Source organism: Lipotes vexillifer, unplaced genomic scaffold (assembly GCF_000442215.2).
Source record: "Lipotes vexillifer unplaced genomic scaffold, Lipotes_vexillifer_v1.1 scaffold1143, whole genome shotgun sequence".
In the NCBI taxonomy this organism is placed as follows: domain Eukaryota; kingdom Metazoa; phylum Chordata; class Mammalia; order Artiodactyla; family Lipotidae; genus Lipotes; species Lipotes vexillifer.
The window spans coordinates 482,377-504,809 of record NW_006770581.1 but is presented as its reverse complement, the minus strand read 5'-3'; the positions used below and the strand labels follow the sequence as shown (position 1 = coordinate 504,809).

The window sequence follows — 22,433 nt, the reverse complement described above, 5'->3', positions numbered from 1 at the left end:
CCTGCCCAGAGTAAAACACTGCTGATGGTCAGATATAGGGCCAGGTGATAAGATTTCTGGGTCTGCAAAGAACAAAGGTCAGGAGCTGGGCAGTTCTGGCCTTCACTTCCACTGCCACGTTTAAACCCGTCTGAAATTCAATGTTTTCCTGGTTGTGAAACATTCAATAAACAGAGCACATATGCAACTTTTCTATTATGCCTTCTCTACATAAGGTTGATATATCTGTCTTCAAATATAGGTTCTTACTGGAGACCTGGCTTTAGTTAAAGGATAGAAGCAGTTAATGAGAAAACAATGAAATGCTTTCCCTGTTTGTTGGTAAATCTTGTATAATACCTACATGTGCACCCGTAAAAGGTTAGCAGTTCGTTATGAAGGTAAACAGGAACCAAGGGACAGAACGGCCTGGGTCTGCATCAAGCCATAGTCAAGGTGTCTTTGGAAGATATCTATTTGGACGACTCAGGCCAGGAAATGCTCTTTTCTCCAAGTGCCCAGATAATTGCACTTTTCTCTACTGTGGAGACATAACCCCTGGATTCTTAATAAATGCCAAGCAGTACCAGAGTAATAATCGTATTTCCAGCAATAATGACAAACAAACTGGTGCTTGGAGTGGGTGAAGAGGGACCAGATCACCACAGCGCAATTCATCTCTTGTTAAATTCACTCACATATTAATTTCTAAGATGAACAGTGGTTTCTAATTTGTCTTTTTTGAACTGTGCTGTTTTTATTACATTCAATTGTCATGAGACTGATGACTTTTAAAAAAAGGCACTCCCGAGTAGCAAAGGACAAAAGCTTTGGAACTGCAGGTACCAGGCCTTCTCAAAGAAGCCAGCTTCCCTCCTCTTTTTCTCCTTCTTGGGCATCAGAGCCTCTGTGAGACTCAGACAGATGGGAAGCATCACCGCACTGACCTTTCCTGAACTCAGCCACGTCTCCTCAAGTTTCGGTTATCGTCTTCCTTAGAGGTGAGGCTCATGGAGACACAGACCTCCTCGGGCAGGAGCAGAACGTTAGGAATTACTTACGAGAAGGGGTCTGGATGAGAGATGAATGTGAGGATCCACCTTGGAGGACTGCAACGCATGGAAACATTTTCCCCTGAACACATTCTGAGACTTGAGGTTGCCGTTACCGACTGACTCGTGTTCCCCGCAAATTCGTATGCTGAAGCCCCAACTCCTAGTACCTCAGAGTATGACTGTATTTTAGAGATAGGGCCCTTAAAAAGGTAATTAAACTAAACAAGGCTGTTAGAGTGTGCACTAATCGAATCTAGTCAGTGTTTTCACAGGAAGAGGAAAAGATCCTAGGGATGCTCTCGGGGAGAAGACGGCCATTTACAAGCCACGGAGAAACCAAACCTGCAGACACCTTGATCTCAGGTTTCCAGCCTCCAGAACTGGGAGAAAATAAATATCTGTTGGTGAAGCCCCTAGCCTGTGGTATTTTGCTAAGGCAACGCTGGCAAACTAATTCAGCCTCCTTGACTCCAAATGATGTCTAGCACTGAGAAAGCCTGGACACTGAAACTGGCATTTCAAATAGAGATAACAAATGGGGGTTGGAGCTTATGGGGAGGGTTCCTTCCTTAGGCTGTAAGGAGAGAGACAAGGCCACTTTGGCCAGGAGCAGCACGTCGCTGTCCACGACTAGAGCAGAACCCTTGGCTTGAGCTCTCAAGACGTCACTGGGTGCTATCTGGGCCCACACTGGGATCTTCTGGAGGGCAACCGTGACCACATCCCTGTGCTCCAGGATGCTGCACACACCTGCTCACCTCGGCTCCCTTGGGAGTCACACTGGGACTTGTCAGTGGGTGCCCACTGTTGGGCTGAATGTGACTCACAGGTAACATAATCAACACCAGCCCTTCCCTCTCCCTTAGGCTTGTCCCGCATAGATATGGCCACTGTGAATTAAAAATAGTTAACTGTAGCCACAGGGGCCATGGCCAGGCTGGAAAGGGCTTTCAGAAGGGACAGTGTTTTTAAAGTACAGGAGAAGCAGTTGGTCTGATGGGAGGGGGAGGCTCTTCCAAGCAGATGGGACCACATTTGCCCAAGGGTAGAGATGGGAGAAGACAGGGTACATTACGATAAAATATGGAAGTGGGCCCATTTGGAGCAAACACTGTGTGAGATTGTCACAGGACAGAAACTTAGAAAAACAGTGAGAGTCAGGCTCCCTGCACTGTGGTCGTGGGTCTGAGTCTTCTTCTGGACAGTGTAGGAACAAATAATGTTTTTTAATCAGGGACATGACATGATCAGATCTGATCTTTAAAAACTCACAATGGGGGTGGCTTGAAGGGGTGATGAGGCAGAGTAAGCTGCTGGGAGGGACCATCTGCTTTGTTCTCCCTATGTCCCTGCTCTCAAGCACTTCTGCTCCCTGGCAGAAGCATAATTGATGGGTGAGGAATAAATATATGAACTATCTTACCTACCACTCCACAATGGCAGCCAAAAAGCTCATGCATGGTGTAGATGTTTGACTGTAAGTCTTTATGGACTGCATATTTTATGATCTTAATTCCCCAGGAATTGACTTTCTTCTTTGAATTTTATTTTTCTTGATCTCATTTCTTTATTTTATTGCATGCATCTCATCTGGATATCATAAATCCTCTGGGGATTGAGTCAGACTATAAATAAACACATGGGATTAACATAAACTGGATATAATACTCCAGTAATACCAAGGCAGCAGCTGACCCACAAGGCAGATGGTCACAGCTGTCCCTTTACACCTGGAGGGGCCCCTCCCTCACCACCAATCTTCCTTCACATCCTTCCTCCTCTTTCTCCTCCTCCTCCTCCAAGTCTCAGCTCAAGCTCAGCTTGTTAACATTTTAATTATTTCACCTACCTAGAAAGTGGTGGTCACAGGTCAGGGACTTGTGCCTTTTTCTGTCAGTATCCCCTGGCCTAAAGCCAAGGGCCTGGGATATGGTAGGAAGTCAATGAGTGTGCACGGAATGTCAAAGGAGGGAATGTCCAGAGCAGAACTGGGTGTTTAGTAGATGAGAGAGGGGTGGGGGTCGAGATACGTATGCAGATGGAGTCACAGACACAGATGTATTTTCTGATGCCCTAGGCAGTGGTCCCCAACCTTTCTGGCACCAGGGACCGGTTTTGTGGAAGACAGTTTTTCCACGGACCAGGGGTGGTGGGGGATGGTTCAGGCCGCAATGCGAACGATGGGGAGCCGCCCACCTCTCACCTCCTGCTGTGCAGCCCGCAGGCCTGGGGGTTGGGGACCCCTGCCCTAGAGGACTGGAATGGCTCTTGACAACTGGCCCCTGCTGCTCTCCTCCTGGACCACCCCCGTGTTTGATCTCTGTGCTCCAATTATAAAGATCTCCCTCTGTTCTCAAATATACGAACTCCCTCCCACCGGTGATCCCTGGCCCTAGCTGAGTCCTTTTCGGGAGTTTTCATTCCCCAGGTGCCCAATGGCTACTCTTCCCTCTCAGCTTTATTATCACTTCCAACCTATGGCAATCACAAGTCAGTCTCCAGCATATCATCTATTGCCTTCAGATTACGTCACAGTAGCTAATATTTTCTCATCTATTCCCTTTTGCTTACAGTCTATTTCCCTAAACTGAGAGCAGATGCCTCATCTGTCCCCCAACCCATACAGCAGATCTCAGATATAGAAGTCCATGAGTCAGGAACCATTTACATGAAACTGAGTTATTTGTAGTGAGGTGGATGGACCTAGAGACTGTCATACAGATAAGTCAGAAGAGGGGGAAGGGTAAGCTGGGACAAAGTGAGAGAGAGGCATGGACATGTATACACTACCAAACGTAAGGTAGATAGCTAGTGGGAAGCAGCCGCATAGCACAGGGAGATCAGCTCGGTGCTTTGTGACCACCTAGAGGGGTGGGATAGGGAGGGTGGGAGGGAGGGAGATGCAAGAGGGAAGAGATATGGGGACATATGTATATGTATAACTGATTCACTTTGTTATAAAGCAGAAACTAACACACCATTGTAAAGCAATTAAACTCCAATAAAGATGTTAAAAAAAAAAAAAAGAATTGATCGGACACTCAAGGCTCAGCTGCTCCTTCTATCACTCCTAATTGTACTAGTAAATATACTAGCACCCAAGGACCCATGAGCGGCCTCCCAGGCCCCCAGGCCTGGACTGCCACACTCTCTTTGGCTGTCTTCAGTCTTTCCTCCAGGTTCAGGCCCTCCTCCCTTCTGTGCCAGGCCTAGAGCCAAGTTTGCACCAACCCCCACTGACAACAGTGGAGAGAAGAAAATTTCAGAACTTCCTGTTCTGAGACTTTGAAAGACTTTTTTAATTAACCAAAATGGTTTCTCATAATAGATGGGTCCCAGGGCGAGAACACGACTGTAACTTACGCGGCAGGCGCCTCGCGGCCGATCTGGGAGTGAGGACCTAGTGGTGGTGAATGGCAGCAGTGCCTTGGGAGGGCCCCAGACTGATTCTCCACTCCAGGACCATGTGCCGTTTTGTCATTTATATAGTTTCGGACATTTCTGTCTCGTGAACTCTAAAGCGTTTTTGCATCGATGGATACGTTTACGTTTTAAATATTCAAATTTAAAGAAATAAACAATCAAAAAATGTGTTTTCCCTAGCCATAAGTCACAATTTTTAAAAACTGAAAGCCTTTCCTGGGATGATGATACCCGTACCCAACCACAACATTAGTTTTTGGAATGCGGGTATATCTCACATTAGGAAATCTAATCTATAAAAACCTGAACCTCAAAATAGATACCTGGATATAATAGGCCTTCAAAGTAAAGGACTGTATTCAGTTTTCAAAAGGATTCAACCCAGCATTTCTTTAAGTTGCCAAGTTCCTAAATTAATTTCAAATCGGTTTTAATTTACAAAATATTGACCTATATACTTTTTTTTTCAGAAACCCAGCTACTGTCATGTGTTACTCATCTCTATATTCTTAGGACTGCTATATCTTCAATAAATTCATATGTTGTTGAATTGCATATGATGAAGTATTTATGTACCTTAAAACACTGTGGGTTGAGCTGAAGACTTGGACCTGGAGTTACTCTGAAATATTCCTCAGTGACAGCCATCATATATGGTATATAAACACAGCCTGATTTTGTGATAAAATAAAATACTATAGAAGAGAAAGGAAAGAAAATCAGTAAATAACTAGCAGAACAAGGTGAGAAGATCTAGTTAAACTTTTCTAACCTTTTCAGACTAGATGTTTCTGTCTTTGGAGAAGAAACTGAACATTCAGCCCTAACAACTTTTCAAAAGATGATTTAGATTCGATGTGCCTTTCAATGGGCAGTGGTCGTGACCTTATGGTGAGAATATTCGACTGACTTGTGGAACTTCCATAACCCCAGTGCCTGCTCTCTTGGAGAGGTTTCAAGCTATCATCTTGCTTCCAAAAACAAAACAACTTTAACCCCACTTCTTGTGAGGCTGAATGACCAAAAGTGCACTCAGAGAGGTGGCTTTGGGCTGCTCCAAGGTGGCCGAGCAGCACCTGTGCTTTTGTGGAGCACTGTGATGGAGCCATCCCTTAGTGTCAGTTACGGCGACTAGCAGGAGGCAGGGCCATGAGCCAGCCATGGGATGAACTGAATTACTGTCAGTATTAAATACGCGTTTATTGTGTGGACTTTGCATCCTTAATAAGTCATGATAGTGTAGACCACGTTAAGTTTTAAGAGTAAACAGCTGACATATATAAAATGGAATATGACTTAGCCATAAAAAAGAACGAAGTAATGCCATTTGCAGCAACATATAGAGATTGTCATACTGAGTGAAGGAAGTCAGACAGAGAAATACAAATATCATATGGTATCGCTTATATGTGGAATCTAAAAAAAAATGGTACAAATGAACCTATTTACAAAACAGAAATAGAGTCACAGATGTAGAAAACAAACTTATAGTCACCAAGGGGGAAAGGGGGGGAGGGATAAACTGTGAGATTGGGATTGACATACACACACTACTATACATAAAATAAATAATCAACAAGGACCTACTGTATAGAACCGGGAACTCTACTCAATCCTCTATAATGATCTATATGAGAATACAATCTAAAAAAGAGTGGATATATGTATATGTATAACTGAATCACTTTGCTATACACCTGAAACTAACACAACATTGTAAATCAACTATACTCCAATAAAAATTTTTTTAAAAAAGAGTAAACAGTTGAGAAGAAAATTCTGGTAGAGAAATTCTATGTGCTAGTTGAGGTAGGTACTTGCTGCACATTACGAGAGGGTCGCTGTTATGCAATTTTAGCAGAAGGATCCCCTGGTCAGGTCAGGGTCTCTGCTAGCCTAGCCACTGTCCTTAGCACGAACTGGAAAAAGGAGTCCCCTCTGGACAGATGGTGCCCTTCTCCCAGATCAATGCAGACCACACCAGAGCTCATAGCTTGCCAGCAGAGCTTGGACAAAAGTCAGGGTCCACCTTAAACTGCTCTTCTCTATGCAGAGCCCTGGTCCCGTGCAGGTGAGTTTTTCGGAGTGGTGCCACTGCTCACCACAGTACAGCTGGCCTCAATCCACCGCCAGTCATTGTGCAATGATGCCCGGCCCCACCCACCCCGGGACACAGGCCTCTCCTCTGCTTGGACTACAGGGATGTCTGCACCCACAGTGACAAGTAGCTAGTGGTTCTGCAGACTCTACTCATGGCCAAGCCCTGACATTGATCCTCTCAAGAGGACAAGAGACAGTCTCTCTTAGGCCACTGTACCTCACTGCATTTATCTGAAATCTTGTCCCCACATAACTTAGGTGCCTGGATCTGGCACCAGCTAAATCCATCCCCGAAAAATATCATCCAAGAAGTGATTTGAAGAGGTTCAATATCATGAGCAGAACTTTTTCCTCCTCACTGAACAGGTGACATCAGCTAGACACTCAAATGGCCCAGCGTCTTCAAGGGAGAAGATGGCAGAGGTGGCATCACAAGCATTGAGATCTTGCCGTAAACTGTAAGCTGTAGTAAAGGATGGGCATCCCAGGGTTCCATTAGGATTGTCTGAAGAAGGAAAGCTTTGGGGCTTTGGGTATGGTGGCTTCTGTCTTGGGAGCCTCTTTTCCAGAAAATGTCTAGAGACTGTGATGTTTCAGGAAGGGCTCTAACCCGATGAAGTTACTGTATCTAGAACTACAACACGCCCATTCCAGTTATAATAATTCATCAGAAACCAGGGGGCTGCCCTAAGAAAGCAGAAAAATGTGAACTTGCAACCAAGGACGGCTGGACCACAAGTCTGATCCGGGCAGCTTCCATCTTTCCTGTGTGTGTAGGGACACCTGCTCTGAGCAAGTCACTGATGATATTCCCTGAGCCTAACCTGATGGAAAGAATACACTGAAAGATTTGACCTAAAATGCCTTTAAAGGGCAAGCTCAGCTAGAGGATTTAAGTTACAGAGAGTTTTCAGAAAAAAAAACTGGTTGTGATATTGTTAAACACAAAGGACACAAACACACATGCTAAATAAAATGATCAAATAGGCACAAAAGCACAAAGCACAATAGCACATATATCAACTAAAAGCTCTGTCATACAGCACTATAACCTCACAATGATTCAAACGTTGAACAAATGACAACTTTAATATATACCACTAATAGCAAAATGTCTGCTTTACTGAAGGAAAAAAACCTATCTTGCTCTAAGCAGTTTTGAAATGAATATTTGATTCAAAACTTCCCCTGTGCATATAATTGCATGCTAATTTACATTTTAATTACTTCCTAAGAAATCAAAAGCATTTGTTGACAGTAGAACATAATGTCAACTTCACGGTGCGCTGTTGGTGGATGCTTAATGAACTTAATTAGACAATTAGTGATGTTAATTATCCTTCTATTATGAAGATAAAGCTGTCTCACTAATGATGCACTTGGTAAAGAAACAGCATTAAAGGTATCAGTGTTTGCTTTGTTCATTTACTTCTATTTTTCAAACTCCTGTAACAAGGACTTGTGATAGCCTAGTAACGTTTAAGACTCTTAAAATGGAAAAAGAAAAGCCACTGTTTCCATCAGCCCGATACTGTCCTTCCCCCTCATTCTGGATACTAATATTGTGTTGGTGACTGGGCTGCTGTTTCAAATCCCCTGCTGTAGGGACCTCCAGTCCATAGTCAGTTGTGGTATGGAGTTTCTGGTTCAAACCATGTCCTTCCTTTGGGCTCTAATATAAATGGTTTTAAGAATGGGATGTGTGTGTGTGTGTGTGTGTGTGTGTGTGTAAAGAAGAGAGATAATGAGAGGGAGTATCCTGGTTGAGTGCCCAGAACACTGGAAGAAAACCTAAGGGGCTAATTCTCACACACACACACACACACACACACACACACACACACACACACACACGTTGCCCTGGCCTCGGCTGCATTTCTACGACCCTGCAGTGCCGTAGGTGTTCTCACCTCCACCACCAGGATGCTTTGCTGCCCTGGGAAGCTCCATTCTGCATATGGTGTTGGAACACAGCTGCCTGCATGACCAAGGGCTACGACACATAATATACAGACTCTACTTTCAGCTGAAGTGAAGAAGGAAACTTCAGAGGTTTAAGAAATAAGATACTGGACTTCACCATTTGTCTCTGTCTTGCATTAGAATATACCACCACAACCAGAGCGAAACGCAAGTCCCTTCTGGAAGTAATCCTAGTCCAGACACACCATGAAGAGCTCTAAGGCCAGGCTGGGGAGAGTGGCATTATTTTTAGGGTCAGTAATCTCGGGAGAAGCATCAAGAGAAAGTGTCATTGGCAGCCTCGCCCACCACAATTAAGAAAACCAAGATTCCATTTAGTAGAAGACCTCAGTAACAATGCTCACGTCAGTAGAGGGATTTATACTTTACAAAGTCTTTTTTAAAAATTATACTTTCCTTCGTTTCTGAGTGGTTTTATTCCTCTAACAGAGAGTCCCATTTAATTGCTGGCTCACAAGATGTTTACCCCCACAGAGCACTACTGGGTTTTCCAACAACTCAGCACTGCGATTTCTCATAAAGTCCGCGTTTGCGGGTTTTCTGAATCACTCTTCTCTTATCCATGGTTTCCAATGGTTTTGCCCCTCCAGCCCCGCTCCTCCCTTGATTTGCTGACACAATATATGGCTTTGAAGACAGCAACTGTCTTTCTGCCCTCCTGCCCTACAGCGAGGACGTATTAGCAAGACCTCACCAATCTATGGGTCCTCTCACCCCTTCAATTTTAGAAGTTCTCATGCATCTTCATTTTCCCCTGGCTACCTGCTTCCAAACATCTCTCTGAAAGGCACATTCATCTCCTGGGAAAGTCTTTTTTTTTTTTCTTGCCCAACATGTTGAATTTACAACAAGTTTAAGTAAAAATAGTCCCTGTGATGACCTTCTAAATTTCAGATTTTTTAAATTTCCTACACCTTCTTAAAGATTTTTGATTATCTCTTTGACAGTAGAACATGTCTGGGCATTCTAACTTCCGTTTTCATAGTTGCTTTTTGACTTTCTTGGCTGGTCCCCTCAACTCCACCACTTACTTCCCCTTCATTTCAAAGCCCATTCTTCTCTATTTTCAAAAAACTCTTCTTAGCCCTGGCGTGCTCCTGACTCATGAGCCTTTTGCCCAGGTGAGTGAAATCTGAGGCTTCCACCTCAAGGGCTGTTCACCCCTGGACACAGAGGTGCCAAAACACGGAACTGGAAAGCAGTGTGTCCCATCAGACCTCAACCTCCTTCCTGAAACAGGGCAGTGGGATTCTCGGGGACTCACTGCACCTTCAGCCTCAGCAAATGGAAATCTCTCAGCAGCAGGAGACCAATGGAAACACGCCAGAAAGCAAGACCATGAGCAGCTTGATCACTCCCCCAGTGACTGCTCAAGCCTTCCAATGCTGCATATGCTTGCTTCCCCTGCAATTTTTATTTGGGTTCCATGACTTCTTTAAAGAGAAAATAAGTATACGGGAACATTTACATGTGAAATGATATGATGTCTGGGATGCTGCTTCATAATTGTTCTGTGCAGAGGGAGAAAGCGGGTAGGGATAGAGGAGAGACAAGATTGGCCAAGAATTGAAATTTGTGGAAGTGATGGATAGATACATGGGGATTCATTTTTTATTTTCCCTACTTCTATATCTGTTTGAAAATTTCCACAATGATTTTTCAAAGGGATAATGGGTAAAGTTCTCAGAGTAGATGGTCAAAAATGTCATTTTCCTCGCCAGGGACCTGAGCCAAGGCTACTTTTAGTACAGCTGTCACCCCATGGCTGGTCTCAGCCAGCATCTCATCCTCCACCAGGGGCAGTGCTGCTCCGTGGCTGTGGGTGAGTGATAGTGGGCCTGGGCACTGCTGGTTTTGCAGGAGGCTCTTGTGCGTCTGGTTGGGTGGGGGCCTCGCCCACAGGGCAGCCCTTAGAGGACCTCATGGGGCCTTGGAGTAAAGGTTTAGTGCTTTCGTATTCTTGCCAGGGCAGACATAAAATTCTTGCAGAAACCTGTCTTTGGTATTTTAGCAACTGCAGTGTGCGACCCTCTGGCTTTGGGTGCCTTCTCATCCCCTTCTGTTTTAATTCTCACCTGGCCCTGGCTTCCCTACGTGGGCCATGTCAACATTCTAATATATGGCTTTGAAGACAGCAACTGGAAGCCTGCTCAGTTATCTCCAAAGGCCATGGAAACATGGCAGACACAGAACCCGGCCCTGCTCCACCGGCTCTTGCTCCTCTCTAAACCCTCTTAAGTTTGCTCAGGTGAGGCACACATGGCCCCTGCATGAACAGCTGTCCACACAGAAGGAAGGTGGGGTGAAACCTTGCTCATACTTTGCAGAACAAGACCTGGGTCAGGTGGCTATGTGCCCCCCACCCCAGAGGGGGTCCCACCTCCTTACAGGGTAGAGGTGGCCCTGTACTCTCAGCGTCCACCCTCTGGTCCCCATTCTCTGCAGAGCCCCACAGAACCATCTGAATCACACACCTCCCACACCTCCTACACCTAGGCACACTCTCTTCTCGTGGCCTGATTTAAGAGCCCCGGAGCTAGGGCCTCTGTCTTTGGTGGCCCTCTTTTTTCTTTGCTCACACCAGCCTTGATTAAACAATTTCTCTTGTGTATTCTTTGGTTTCCACTGCTCCAACCACTGCCTTGCCTCCATCATCTCCCACCTGAATGATGCTACAGCCCTCAGCTTGTCCACTTCCCCAAGAGCCCTAAACTCCAATCTAACCTGTACAAACAGAAATGTGCCATTCCCCTGCTTAACCCCCAACCTATGGGCCCCAGTGCCGCCCTGACCTGCCTCCATGCCCATCCTGCCACCTGCAGCTGCTTTGCCCATCCCCCTGCTCCCAGGCCTCACAACCCCTTCCCACTGGACCTCTAGCTCCTGTGTCCCATGTGCCCATTTTCTGTTTGCTGATGTTAAAAAAAAAAGAGGATGACACACTTTATGTTCTGGAATAATTTTGGATCCACAGAAAAATAATAAAGATAGTACAAAGAACTCCTGCTCCTGTCAGCCCTCACCTGGTTTCCCATAACGTTAACATCATACATTGCCAAGGTGTGTCTGCTAAAACTAGGAAACAAACACTGGTTGTTGATGTTTTTTCAACTTGTTTTTAAACAAGAAAGTTTGAAGCTGAGCAGATGAGCAAAGCCGCTCCTACTGCTGTGAAGATGGATGGCTGGCAAGAGTGTGTGCTCTGGATCCCTCCAAGCTGAAGGGGGCATGATGAAGTGGCTTCCTGGACACCCTGAGTTGTCCTTTGGTAACCTCAAGGGAGCCCAAGGTCCCAACCTCTGTCCCACAGGCTGACACCCACAGCCTTTATTTACCCTGGTAGAGACGATGACTTCACTCTTTGATCCCAGAAGGGACTGTGATGGGAGTCAGGGGGAGAAAAGGAAGAAATAACATCTATATATCAGCCTTGCCTCAAAGTTCAGCTCACCTGCCAAGGAGAAAACATTTTCTACTGAAAATGAAGACAGGTAAAAGGCATGAGGAATCGTACATTGTGTGTCTCACTCCAAGGAACAATTTATCAGTGCTATAGAGCTGTCAGCCACTGACATGATAAGGAATAACACCAAATGAGTAATGTTTCCTCTAAAACCAACTCCTTTAATTACAAGCCCCTTCTTTCCAGAAGAGAGACAGAAGATGCAGAAACACCAATTTCATGCACTTGTGCCTGAATAATGCCTCCATGCTGCTTTTTCCAGATGGCGACCTTCTCACTGGAGGGACTAATGATGTGGGCATATTTAGGGAAAAACCAATAACAGAGTCCTTAACCTTCAACAACAAAAAGCGTGTTATACAAAATGTTCCTTGGGATACATTAGAAAATATCAATTACATTGCTCACCGAGGTGTAATCAGCTGTAATAAACAAAATTAATTTTTAAAAATAATTAAACAGACCCCAGGGCAAATAGTTGATGCTCTTATCCTGTGACATCACAGTGTACATATGTACCTGAGAAGTTGTGCCTTCTGTTAGCAACAAAGGCTTCTCGCGTGGATGAGTGATGGATACGGGCTCTGAAGGCTAGTGAGTTTCATCCCACAGAAAGGCGGGGAGGGGGCTCCGTGCAGCTCCCTACACATTCTTTAAGAACCTTCTATGTACCAGGCACTGTGCCCAGCCCAGACTGAGTTACTGGTAGGAGATGCTGCTCAGTGAAGACGCAGATAATTTTTTTTTAATTAAAGCATAGTCCACTTTGTTTCAAAAATAATTTGTCTTTTAAAATTCCACAAGACAGTATAAGCTGTAGAAAAGATACATAAATCAGGTTGGAGGTAAAATGGGGCTCAATGAGGAAGGAAGAGGCCAGGGAGAGATATGTGTGGGTGTGTACACGTGTTTTGCAGAAATTTATCCCACTGAGCATGTGTGGTTACACCACTTGGGCCACGCTTATCTCTCTGGCTTCCAAGTGCCCAAATAAAGAGGAAAGCATAATGGTGTCAGAAGTTCTGCTGTTTGAGTTGCTGTGGAAAAACACAGTCCTTCCTGGTGTTAACAGCTGAGGGAGACTTCCCCCAAGGCTGTCCTCTCCCCGCTGCAGTCCAACCACACTGGCCTTTGCTGCCCTATAACCCCCAGCATACTCCTGCCTCTGTTCCTTTGCCTGGTGGTCCTCCCTGCCTGATTACTTTTTCCTGGAGAGTCACAAGGCTCCCGTCCTTCCTTATTTCTCTGCTCTCACACCTCCCTGCCAGAGAGGGCTTCTGGCCACCTCCATCTAAGTGGCCCAGAACCTCTCTCATCACCCTCTCCCACTTATCCTGCTCCACTTTTCCTTATTGCAATTAGCACCTCAACATTTTCAAATGTATTTATCTTTTTATTGTCTATCTTCACCTCCTAGAACGCAGTCTCCATGAAAGCAGAAAATATGTCAGTTTTTCTCTCTTCTGTAACCTCAGTACTTACAGCAGGGTACAGAATAAGCACTTAATAAAATCTGTTGAATGAGTGAATAAATGGACGGATGGATGAGACCTCAACTGATGTAGAAGACAACATCTTCAGCAGCTCTTCGCCTTCACCAAAGACAGACGACTTCAAGTATTCCTTCTTCCAGATCTCTCAATGTGAGCCAAGAGCAAACTGTTATAAGCCATTTGTAAACCTACGTGGCCCCTAACATTGCTGTTTACTCAAGCTTCTTACAGATGGACTGTTTCTCAACAAATCTCCCCAGGACTCGGAGGCACTGAACTGTGCCAGTGACAGTGACCTGGCGGGGGGTGGGGGGTGCCACTGGCAAGACACAGCATCAGTAGCCACAGGGGTTCCCATAAAATGCATGTCCATGCCCAGCGTCTCAGCTGTCCCTTCCACAGCTGCCCAGCCAGACTGACCTGACCTCCTGGGGACAATGCTAACTTGGTCAAGGAGTAGATGCTCCAGGGAAGCCCAGGGAAGAGGGGCTGAACCCCTCCTGCCACAAATGGCATTGGTCAGGAGCAAGTGCTTGGGCACAAGTGGGGATGCTCCTGCTTCCAGTGCTAGGTGCAACTGTACCAAGTGTGAGATGGTCTTGTCTTGCCCTTGGCAGAGAGAGCTATATTGGAATTTTGTAAAGCACTTGCACTTTCCAAGTGCTTCCACATAGTCTAGTGTAAACAGAGTACATTCCCAGCTGTAAACTCAGGAATTGAGGCTCCGAGAGGTTTTGGAGTTTCCTAAGGGTGTGCTCATAAGTGCAGAGACTATGAATGAAGATCCTGTCTCCACTCCGCCACTTCCTGGCTTCAAAGACCTTGACTTTTTCTTTCAGATTCTATTTCACATCTATAAAATGGGACTAATAATAGCTGTGTGATGTCGCTGGCACGAGATCTCAGTTATTCACTCAGTCAGCCAGTAAGCCTGTGGACAAATTTAATGAGTAGTGTCTTCCACAAGCCAATGCACTGAAGACACAGCCTGCCCTCAGCTCTGAACACCAGGGGGCCGGCTAGCCTATTCAGCTTCGTTTCCTGTCTTTCATTCTATCTTCAGGTTCCTTCTCCATTTGTCCTGAAGCCTATTGCTCCTGAACCTTGGAAAGAAGAAAGCCCCCTTCTCCTGGCAGTCTGGGCACTTACAGGCAGCCCTTCACTCCTCCCTTCTCCCAGTATCCTCCCTTCTCCCCATCAGACACTGACCACAGTGGACAACAGACCTATGGTGACAGCAGGGCCCAGATTCCGAGGACATGGGATTTGGAGTTAACCTCAATCTCCAAAGTTACATGGGCAGAGTTCAAATTGTGTAATGTGTCTGTCAACCGGCTACCCCACTCCCTGGGGAATCCCTTCCCACAGTTTCCCACAGTTATTTGTCCCACTGTGCAAGTCAGGAAATAAAGACTCAGAGGTGTTAAGTCAATCACAAACCAAGGTCTCTTGGGCCTAAGGCCATGCCTATTGAATGACCACCTTCTGCCACTGAAGGTAAGTCGGTGACCCTATCATTAGAATATATGACAGACTGTATTTTCCAAGGAGAGCCTTAGCAATATTTCCAGTACTATGGGCTCCTGAAGAACCTTGTCACTTCCCTACCAGAATGTAGAGTCTATTGCCCTCCCCATGAACCTGGGCAGAACTCTGTGCCTTTCTAGACCAAAAAGGACTGCAGCGGAGGTGATGCTGCATGGTTTCCAAAGCTGGGTCATGGAAGGCAATGTGGCCTCCACCTCTCTCTCTTTCTCTCTCTCTCTCTCCATTTTTCTCTCTCTCCTTCTCCCTCCCTATGGAAATTTATCCCTTAAAACCCAGCCACCAGGTTGTAAGGAAGCTCAAGACACATGGAAAAGCCATGTGTAGATGTTCCAGCCAACATCCCCAGCTAAGGTCTCAGACTAGAGCCAGCAGCAACCCCCGGTTGTCAAAGTGAGCTTTCCAATGATCCCAGCCGAGGCCCCAGACATCAGGGAACAGAGACACCCCCAACCCCTGCTGTGCTCCAGATTCCTCACCACGGCATCCACAATCACAAAAACATCGTGTTACTGAGTTTTAGGATGGTTTGATATGCAGCTTTAAAGACATGGACTAGAAAACCCTAACAGCTCAACCCCACATGGTCAAGAGGATCCACCACCATGTCTCCCAACAATGGCACCAACACTTCTGTCCCCCTTTGTTGTGCCCACACACCCAGCTCCTGCTGAGCTGTGGGTTACGGCTAAGTACACCTGACTCAAAAAGAGAATGGGAACAAGGATTGGTTTGGGTTTTAATGCCAAAAGGAACAGCTGCTCTTGGCACTCAAGTGGAGCCCATATTCGCTTCTGGTTAAAGCTAACCTAAGACCTGACTCCCACAGATGTAGCCTCAACTGGGAAGCCACATGCATTACCCGTAAATGCTCAGAAGAACATGGAGTTAGATCACATCCAGTGACAACAGAGAGAGAGGACATGATACATGGGGGTTGGAAGCGAATGCCCGACGTTCTCTAAGGAAAAGGGGTCTGGGCTCACCTCTGCTTTGCACTCAGGGTTCTTGGTCTGCCGCCCGGGCATCAGCCTCATGGCTGAGGACAAGCTTCCACTCCACGAAGGGACTTTGCTGTGGTGTCCAATACTTGTGCGACTGGCCAGTGACTTCTTTTCAGATGCTGGTGACAGAGAGGCAAAGACCGTCAGAGGTGAAGTTAAGAGGGAAACAAACACACACTATTTCTACAGCTGGCTTGGCTTTCAAAGGGCAAGCTGGGGGGCACAAGCCCAGTGTGTCTGCCTCCAGTAAGGAAAAGAGCCCAGGCTACAGGTGTGAATTACTGTGAACTTCGTGATGCTATAAGACTTAAAACAGTATATGAGCCATAACATGAGAGTAATGACCTCTTTAAAAAGAAACTTAACCATTATTCCTACAGCTGCATTGGCTAATAGAGTGAAAATGCTGAGTCACTGGTAGAATGCAAGGGAGGTTAATATCTTTGGGATGAAGAGTTTTACTTGGAACATGAAGAACCTGAGGCTCCAGGTCACTGCATGACTTGGCGCAAGGTTTCAAACCTGGTAGGTGAATATCAGGGCAGGACCTAGCACCCTAAGTTCCAGAGCCCAGGCTAGAGCTCTGACATGGTGGCCCTTCCCCCTGAGAGATTACTAGAATCTGCTGCTTGGTTGGCACCTCTGGCCGTCCTTTCACCAAGATGCAAAGCAGCATTCATTCTTTGTGAGCAAAGATTCATGAGGCTTCAGTGATATAAATCCCACCCACCAGAGGGATGAGACAGAAGGTCTGGTGTAAAAGGCTTTGGGCCCTGAGTGAAACCCTGGGGGAGCCTGGTTCTATGAGACTCAGAAGTTCCATTCCCTGAAACCAAGTGGACAGAGACCTAGGTAATGCTGCCAGGCCTTGAGCATCATCTCTTCCCAGAGTGGGGTGACCTCCTCAATCTTCACTTCACTCTCTCCAGGTTTCACAGAAAGATCAATCTTGAAGTTATCCTCCAGCTCCTGCCGTCTCTGTGCCACGAGCTGCTGCCAGAGAGTCTGAACAGTCTTTTGGATGTTGTGCTGGACTAATGGAGAGAGTACATCACACAATCAGGACAGCCTCAGTGCTTCTCCCAGAGACAGCCAGGAGATGGCATATCATGGTTCTTTTTATGTGCATCATTCTTGAACATCACCCCAGCTTTGCAAGCTCCAGCCAGACAGCAGTCAGTACGTAGAGATGCAGGACTGATAACAATGCTACCAACATCCTTGTGAGCTGGCCTCTCCCCGACCTCTACCACCAAGTCCTGCCTGCTTCACACGTCCAGAGCTGGGAAACATGATTGATGGGCTCAGTGAGCCTCTTTCTCCCACCCCCAACTCTGTTAGATACCAAACAGAGAGATACCTTGTGTAAGCTCTACGTAACAACATAGTTGCCCCCAAAACAGCTCCTTCCAACCTTGACTTTTATGTTGGCCCCTCAGCGGAATAGACACTGAACCCAAGACTGTGCCCAGGGGCCCAGGAACCAAGCCAGTCCTCTCTCCTGGCACTGAATCATGCTTCCAACTACATACCCACCTCAGTGCCCTGGATTTGCAGACAGACAAATTTACCAAGCCAGTTCTACCTGCTATACCCCATAAACATAATCCCCTGAATCGTGCCTAACTTCCCTCTGATCTTGGGTCACTGGGTCTGCCCTTTGGTACCAGCCTCTACTGTTTGTTTTTCTCACCCTATAGGGGGATGGATGCTGCTCAGTCCACTCGACTAGTTAAATCCCCAAACGCAAATGTTCATGTTGTAATTAACACCGCAAGACAGTAAACTCTAAACACACAAGATTTTTGCGCACTGGCTTTGGGCACCTATCTGACCAGAAAATAAGGATCCTGGTGTCTACCACCTGGCATCACAAGATATCACAAGATTAAGTGGCACAGTTGGCAAACTAAAGTGGTGGGATAAGGTCTGCTGAGGCTTCCTGCATCAAGAGGGAGAAATCTCTCAGACACAAGGATCTGGCTGCCTTTTTTTTTTTTTTATTTCCACAAACTGCCATCCTTTTAACTTGATTTGATATTATCGACTCCAAGAATAAACTCCATTAAGCCAGAAATCTCATAAAGTAATGAGCTTCTTTACTCCATTCCCATTTTCTAGAGAAGAAAGCTGAGAGACAGATAGGTAATGGCTTGAACTGAGTGATATGGCACACCAGTTTCCACATCTAGTGGTCCAAAGGAAAAGTCAAGAGACCAGCTGAGAAGTGAAATCAACTTATAGTGAGGTTCTCTGGTATTTGAGTACACAAGTTCTTAGCCTCACCAAGTCTCACAGAGCTTCCTCCTCATCCATCCATCCGTCCATCCATACACCCATCCATTCCATTTCTTGTATACAAAGATCATTCCAACTTTATTCTCTATCAGGTCACCTTGCTGTATTACTACATTGTTCTAAGATTTCCTAGGACGTCTTCTGTCTTTTAAGAATCTTAGTAATATTTGCTTCCTTACCTTAGGAAGAAAAAACTGAAGAATGCAACCCTAGCAGTTACCGCTATCTTCTACTCCCCCCAAAATAAACAACAAATAAAATGTACCATTGCTCAAGCTTGGGATGTCTTCTCTTTTTTCTCTCACTTCTTCATTTGGAGAGAGAAAGACTTGATGATAAGGAGTCACTCTATGCTTGGGTTCCAATCCAAATCCTTCTGGATAACTAGCAGACAAGAGATTGTTCACTATGAACTCCAGTTTCTTTGGGATCATTCCACTGTTCTTTATTACAAATAATTATCTTGCAAACTCAGTACACATCAATATGAAAACAACTTGTCTAATCAAGTTAAAGCAAACACCTATGACAACTTCGATGACAGGTATTATACAAAAGCATTCCAGAAAAAAAGAAGAACACCTTCTCTTTGTCCCTATCTTATTAAATGCAATCTATGCTCCCAAACAGACCTCCTCAACCTCTCCTGGTTCACACATCATGAGAACTGGTCATTTCTTTTTGCATTAAACTCTGCCTTTGCTTGGCACTAATCTCATCCCTCATGGAATGGGGCCGGGGCCAGCTTCATGAGCCTGTGACCTGTGCAGCTGTGTATGGTCCGAACTCAGAAGGGTCCCATGTTTGGGCTCTGCTGTCACCATCTTGAAATTCTTAGTAATTTTTGAATAAGAGCCCCGCATTTATACTCTGCTGGAACCCTGCACATCATACAGCTGGTTCGAAGTGGGGCCAAGTGGTTTACATATTAAGTTCCCCATGGACCATATGCTCCAGAACTCCTGACCATGTTCATGTCCAAGTACCCTCTTCTCTGGGCCCCTCACCCAAAAAAGCAGAACAGACACTCAGTACAAGTTTGTGGATTGAACCAAAAATGACAAACAAGGAAATGAAAAAATAACCAGCATATAAGGATGTCCATTCTTGAAATTTCTAGAATAAAGTCCCTTTGGACTTGGGAGGCCCCTTTGCTATACAGAGGGATTTGAGGAGGGCAGGACTTCAAGCACACAAATCAGCTGGCATTCTGCTCCTCTTACCCATGCTTCCAGTATGGATAGGGCCTAATTCTTGAAATACAGAAAAGAAAGAAGCACTTCCCCAATTTAATCCATACACTGAAAATGGATTATTTTATTTCAAACAAATATAAAGGCAAATACCTCCTCTGGGCTAGGAGTGTTTTCCAGTGCTTCCCAGAGTGCTTTTAGACAAGTCAACTCGTGGTTTGTAACATTCAATAGTCAACTCGACAGGATTTGGGGGATTTTTTTTCAAATAATCAAATTTGTACTGGGATAAACACAACTGAGAAAAGGACAAGAGTAAAGTGTAATATCTCACAGTCCTCTCTTCCTCAACATGGTTCTATTACTAAGAGGTAATATTCTTAGGCGGTATAATGCCAAGGCACACATGATGTATGATAATATACCTACTACCACACAGAGGGAGAGAGAAAGTGCACATACACTGAAAAATCTAACGTTTTCAAACTTTGAACTTCAGGAAAGGGATTTAAATAGCTTAATTTAATAATTTAATGTATTTGTACTAGTATTTCTTATACAAGGATGCTTATGGATGTCATTTTATATCACAAATTGTGTGTGTATATCTGTGTATGTGTGGGTTTTTGGTTTGTTTTTTTTCCTGCAAGCAAAATTATTCCTGGCTTGCATGATTTAATTTATTATATATTTTCCCGTTCTAAGATTTCATTTATCAAAAGTGAGTATTTCTGAAACCTGGCTGCATCATAAAATCAATTTATGTATTTAATGTTGGAGTTTTCTGCCTGCCTCTCCCCACCCAAATTAAATCAATGAAGTATCTTACAGCCTGAGAATTATGGAAATATGGTAAATTATTATCTCATGATGCTCCTAGCTGCTCAGTCACATGGACAGGTTTGAGGACTACCTACCGTATTATCAAATATTGCACATAATTTGGACAACCAGATCAACAAAAGGATTGTATCATCTATAACTGATGGACTTCAATCAAGTGTCCTCTAAAGCTTTCTTTCCTGCATTGACCACTGGCAAGCAAGGAGACAAGTGGGCAGCTCTAACCTTCTTGCACTGAGCAGCAGAAGACAATGCATGAGACACATGAGGAAGCTGGCATTTGAATTATAGGTGGCAAAGATAATGTCCCAGTGTTCCTGAAGAAAGCCCAGGATGTTGAGGAGGCTGAGGCATTCGGAGAGGGACTGCTGGGGCTTGGAGAGGCAATAAAGAATGACTTTATTTAAACTGCTGTATAGAGCACCGATGACAGCGTCTCTCTGAGAAGAGGCGTTCTCAATGACCTGTATCATAAAATAAACACACACAGACACATACTTGTGAACACTTTGAAGTTTAGATACCAACCCAGTTAACTGTGAAAATGACACAACCTCAGATTCTTTTCTGTATTTCAAAAAGTGACATTTCTAAAATCAAAAAGGACTACCTTCCTCAACCTTGGAGCTTCTATTTACGTGGATGATCAATAAAGGGAATTCAAACATTTAAACTTACCAAAAATTGGTGTTAAAGAATTACAAGTTTACCACAGTCATATTATGTAAAGTAGACATGGGACCACAGATTTCTGAAATACTGGTAACATGGTTGACATTCAGTATATAAGAACATGCTATTAATAGGGTCTAGCTTTAAAAAAATGTTATTAATACTAGTTGTCAGGTATAGATGGTTACAATATTCCAGTTATCATGCTAAGCATTTTTGCATTTGTTTGCGTATGTTTACATATATTGCCTCATTTAAACATCATAACAACATCATGAAGTAGACACTAAGATTATCCCACCTTAGGGATAAGAAGGCTGAGAGTCTGAGAGGTAGGAGAGGTAGGTGGTCAGCAAGAGTCAAACCCACACCAGACACTTGAGCCATGCTCTTAACCACTGTATCTTCTAAAGGAGATGGGAATCCAATGGATTCTAGTTCATGAGAGATTTAGAGGAGGAAGGCAGAAGGTCCTGCTTTGTGGCCTTAACACTGAAGCCATCCATCTGTTTGGCTTCACTGAAAAGAATCCATAGAACAAAAATTATGTGCAAAATGTTTCAGTCTATTAGAAAGTTCATTTGTTAGTTATAGATTGCTCTCTTCAAATCTCATAGGTAATGCAAGTGTTTATACTAATTAAGTTTTATTTAAACCTTCTGGAATTTAGGGTTCACGTTTTTATCATCATCCTCTCCTACTCTACAGATGGGTCACATCTTTCAAACTGAGGTTAAGAGGTGTGCGAGTCACAGGCAGCGAGCAGGAGGGAAGAATGGTAGATGTGGGCAGTGAGAGTTCTTGAGCCTGGCACCCTGCTGAAGACACATCAGCCCCAGGAGGCACCAGCTCTTTGATATTAGCTCTGAGTATTTGCTTAGACCACTGGGGAGCTGCTATAGATTGAATGTTAGTGTCATCACCCCAAAATTCATATGTTGCAACCCTAGCCCCCCAGTGTGATATATTTGGAGATGGGGTCTCTTGGAGGTAATTAGGTCATGGGGATGGAGCCCTCATGATGGGATTAGTGCCCTTATAGGAAGAGGTAAGTGAGAGCTTGCTTCCTCATTCTCTCCATCATGTTGAGGGTACAATGAAAAGATGACCCTCTCTAAAACCAGAAAGAGAGCCTCACTGGACAACAGATCTGCTGGCACCTTGATCTTGGACTTCCTAGCCTCTAGAACCCCAAGAAGTAAATGTCTGCTGCTAAGTCACCCAGTCTATGGTACTCTGTAATAGCAGCCCAAACTCGCTAAGATAGGAGCTCAGTGGCTACTCTCACTTTCAACACGACCTCCCAAGAATCTGATTTTACTCCCCTCAGAGCTGACAAGGGATATTTCCCCCTTCTAGGAGTTATTCTTTTTTTTTTTTTT

The 22,433-nt window shown here is 44.8% G+C and overlaps 1 protein-coding gene across 2 annotated transcripts in view; it reads right to left on the bottom strand.

The window, feature by feature from the left end:
* Positions 1 to 22,433, bottom strand: part of WDFY4 (WDFY family member 4) — a 270,159-nt gene that overhangs the window by 124,178 nt on the left and 123,548 nt on the right. For both annotated transcript variants that reach the window (XM_007446234.1, XM_007446235.1), the window contains 4 exons: positions 20,605 to 20,843; positions 18,609 to 18,727; positions 16,894 to 17,079; positions 16,028 to 16,164 (listed from right to left, as the gene is read on the bottom strand). In XM_007446234.1, the coding sequence (XP_007446296.1) occupies positions 16,028 to 16,164; positions 16,894 to 17,079; positions 18,609 to 18,727; positions 20,605 to 20,843 (681 nt within the window). The remainder of the gene's footprint in view (positions 1 to 16,027; positions 16,165 to 16,893; positions 17,080 to 18,608; positions 18,728 to 20,604; positions 20,844 to 22,433) is intronic.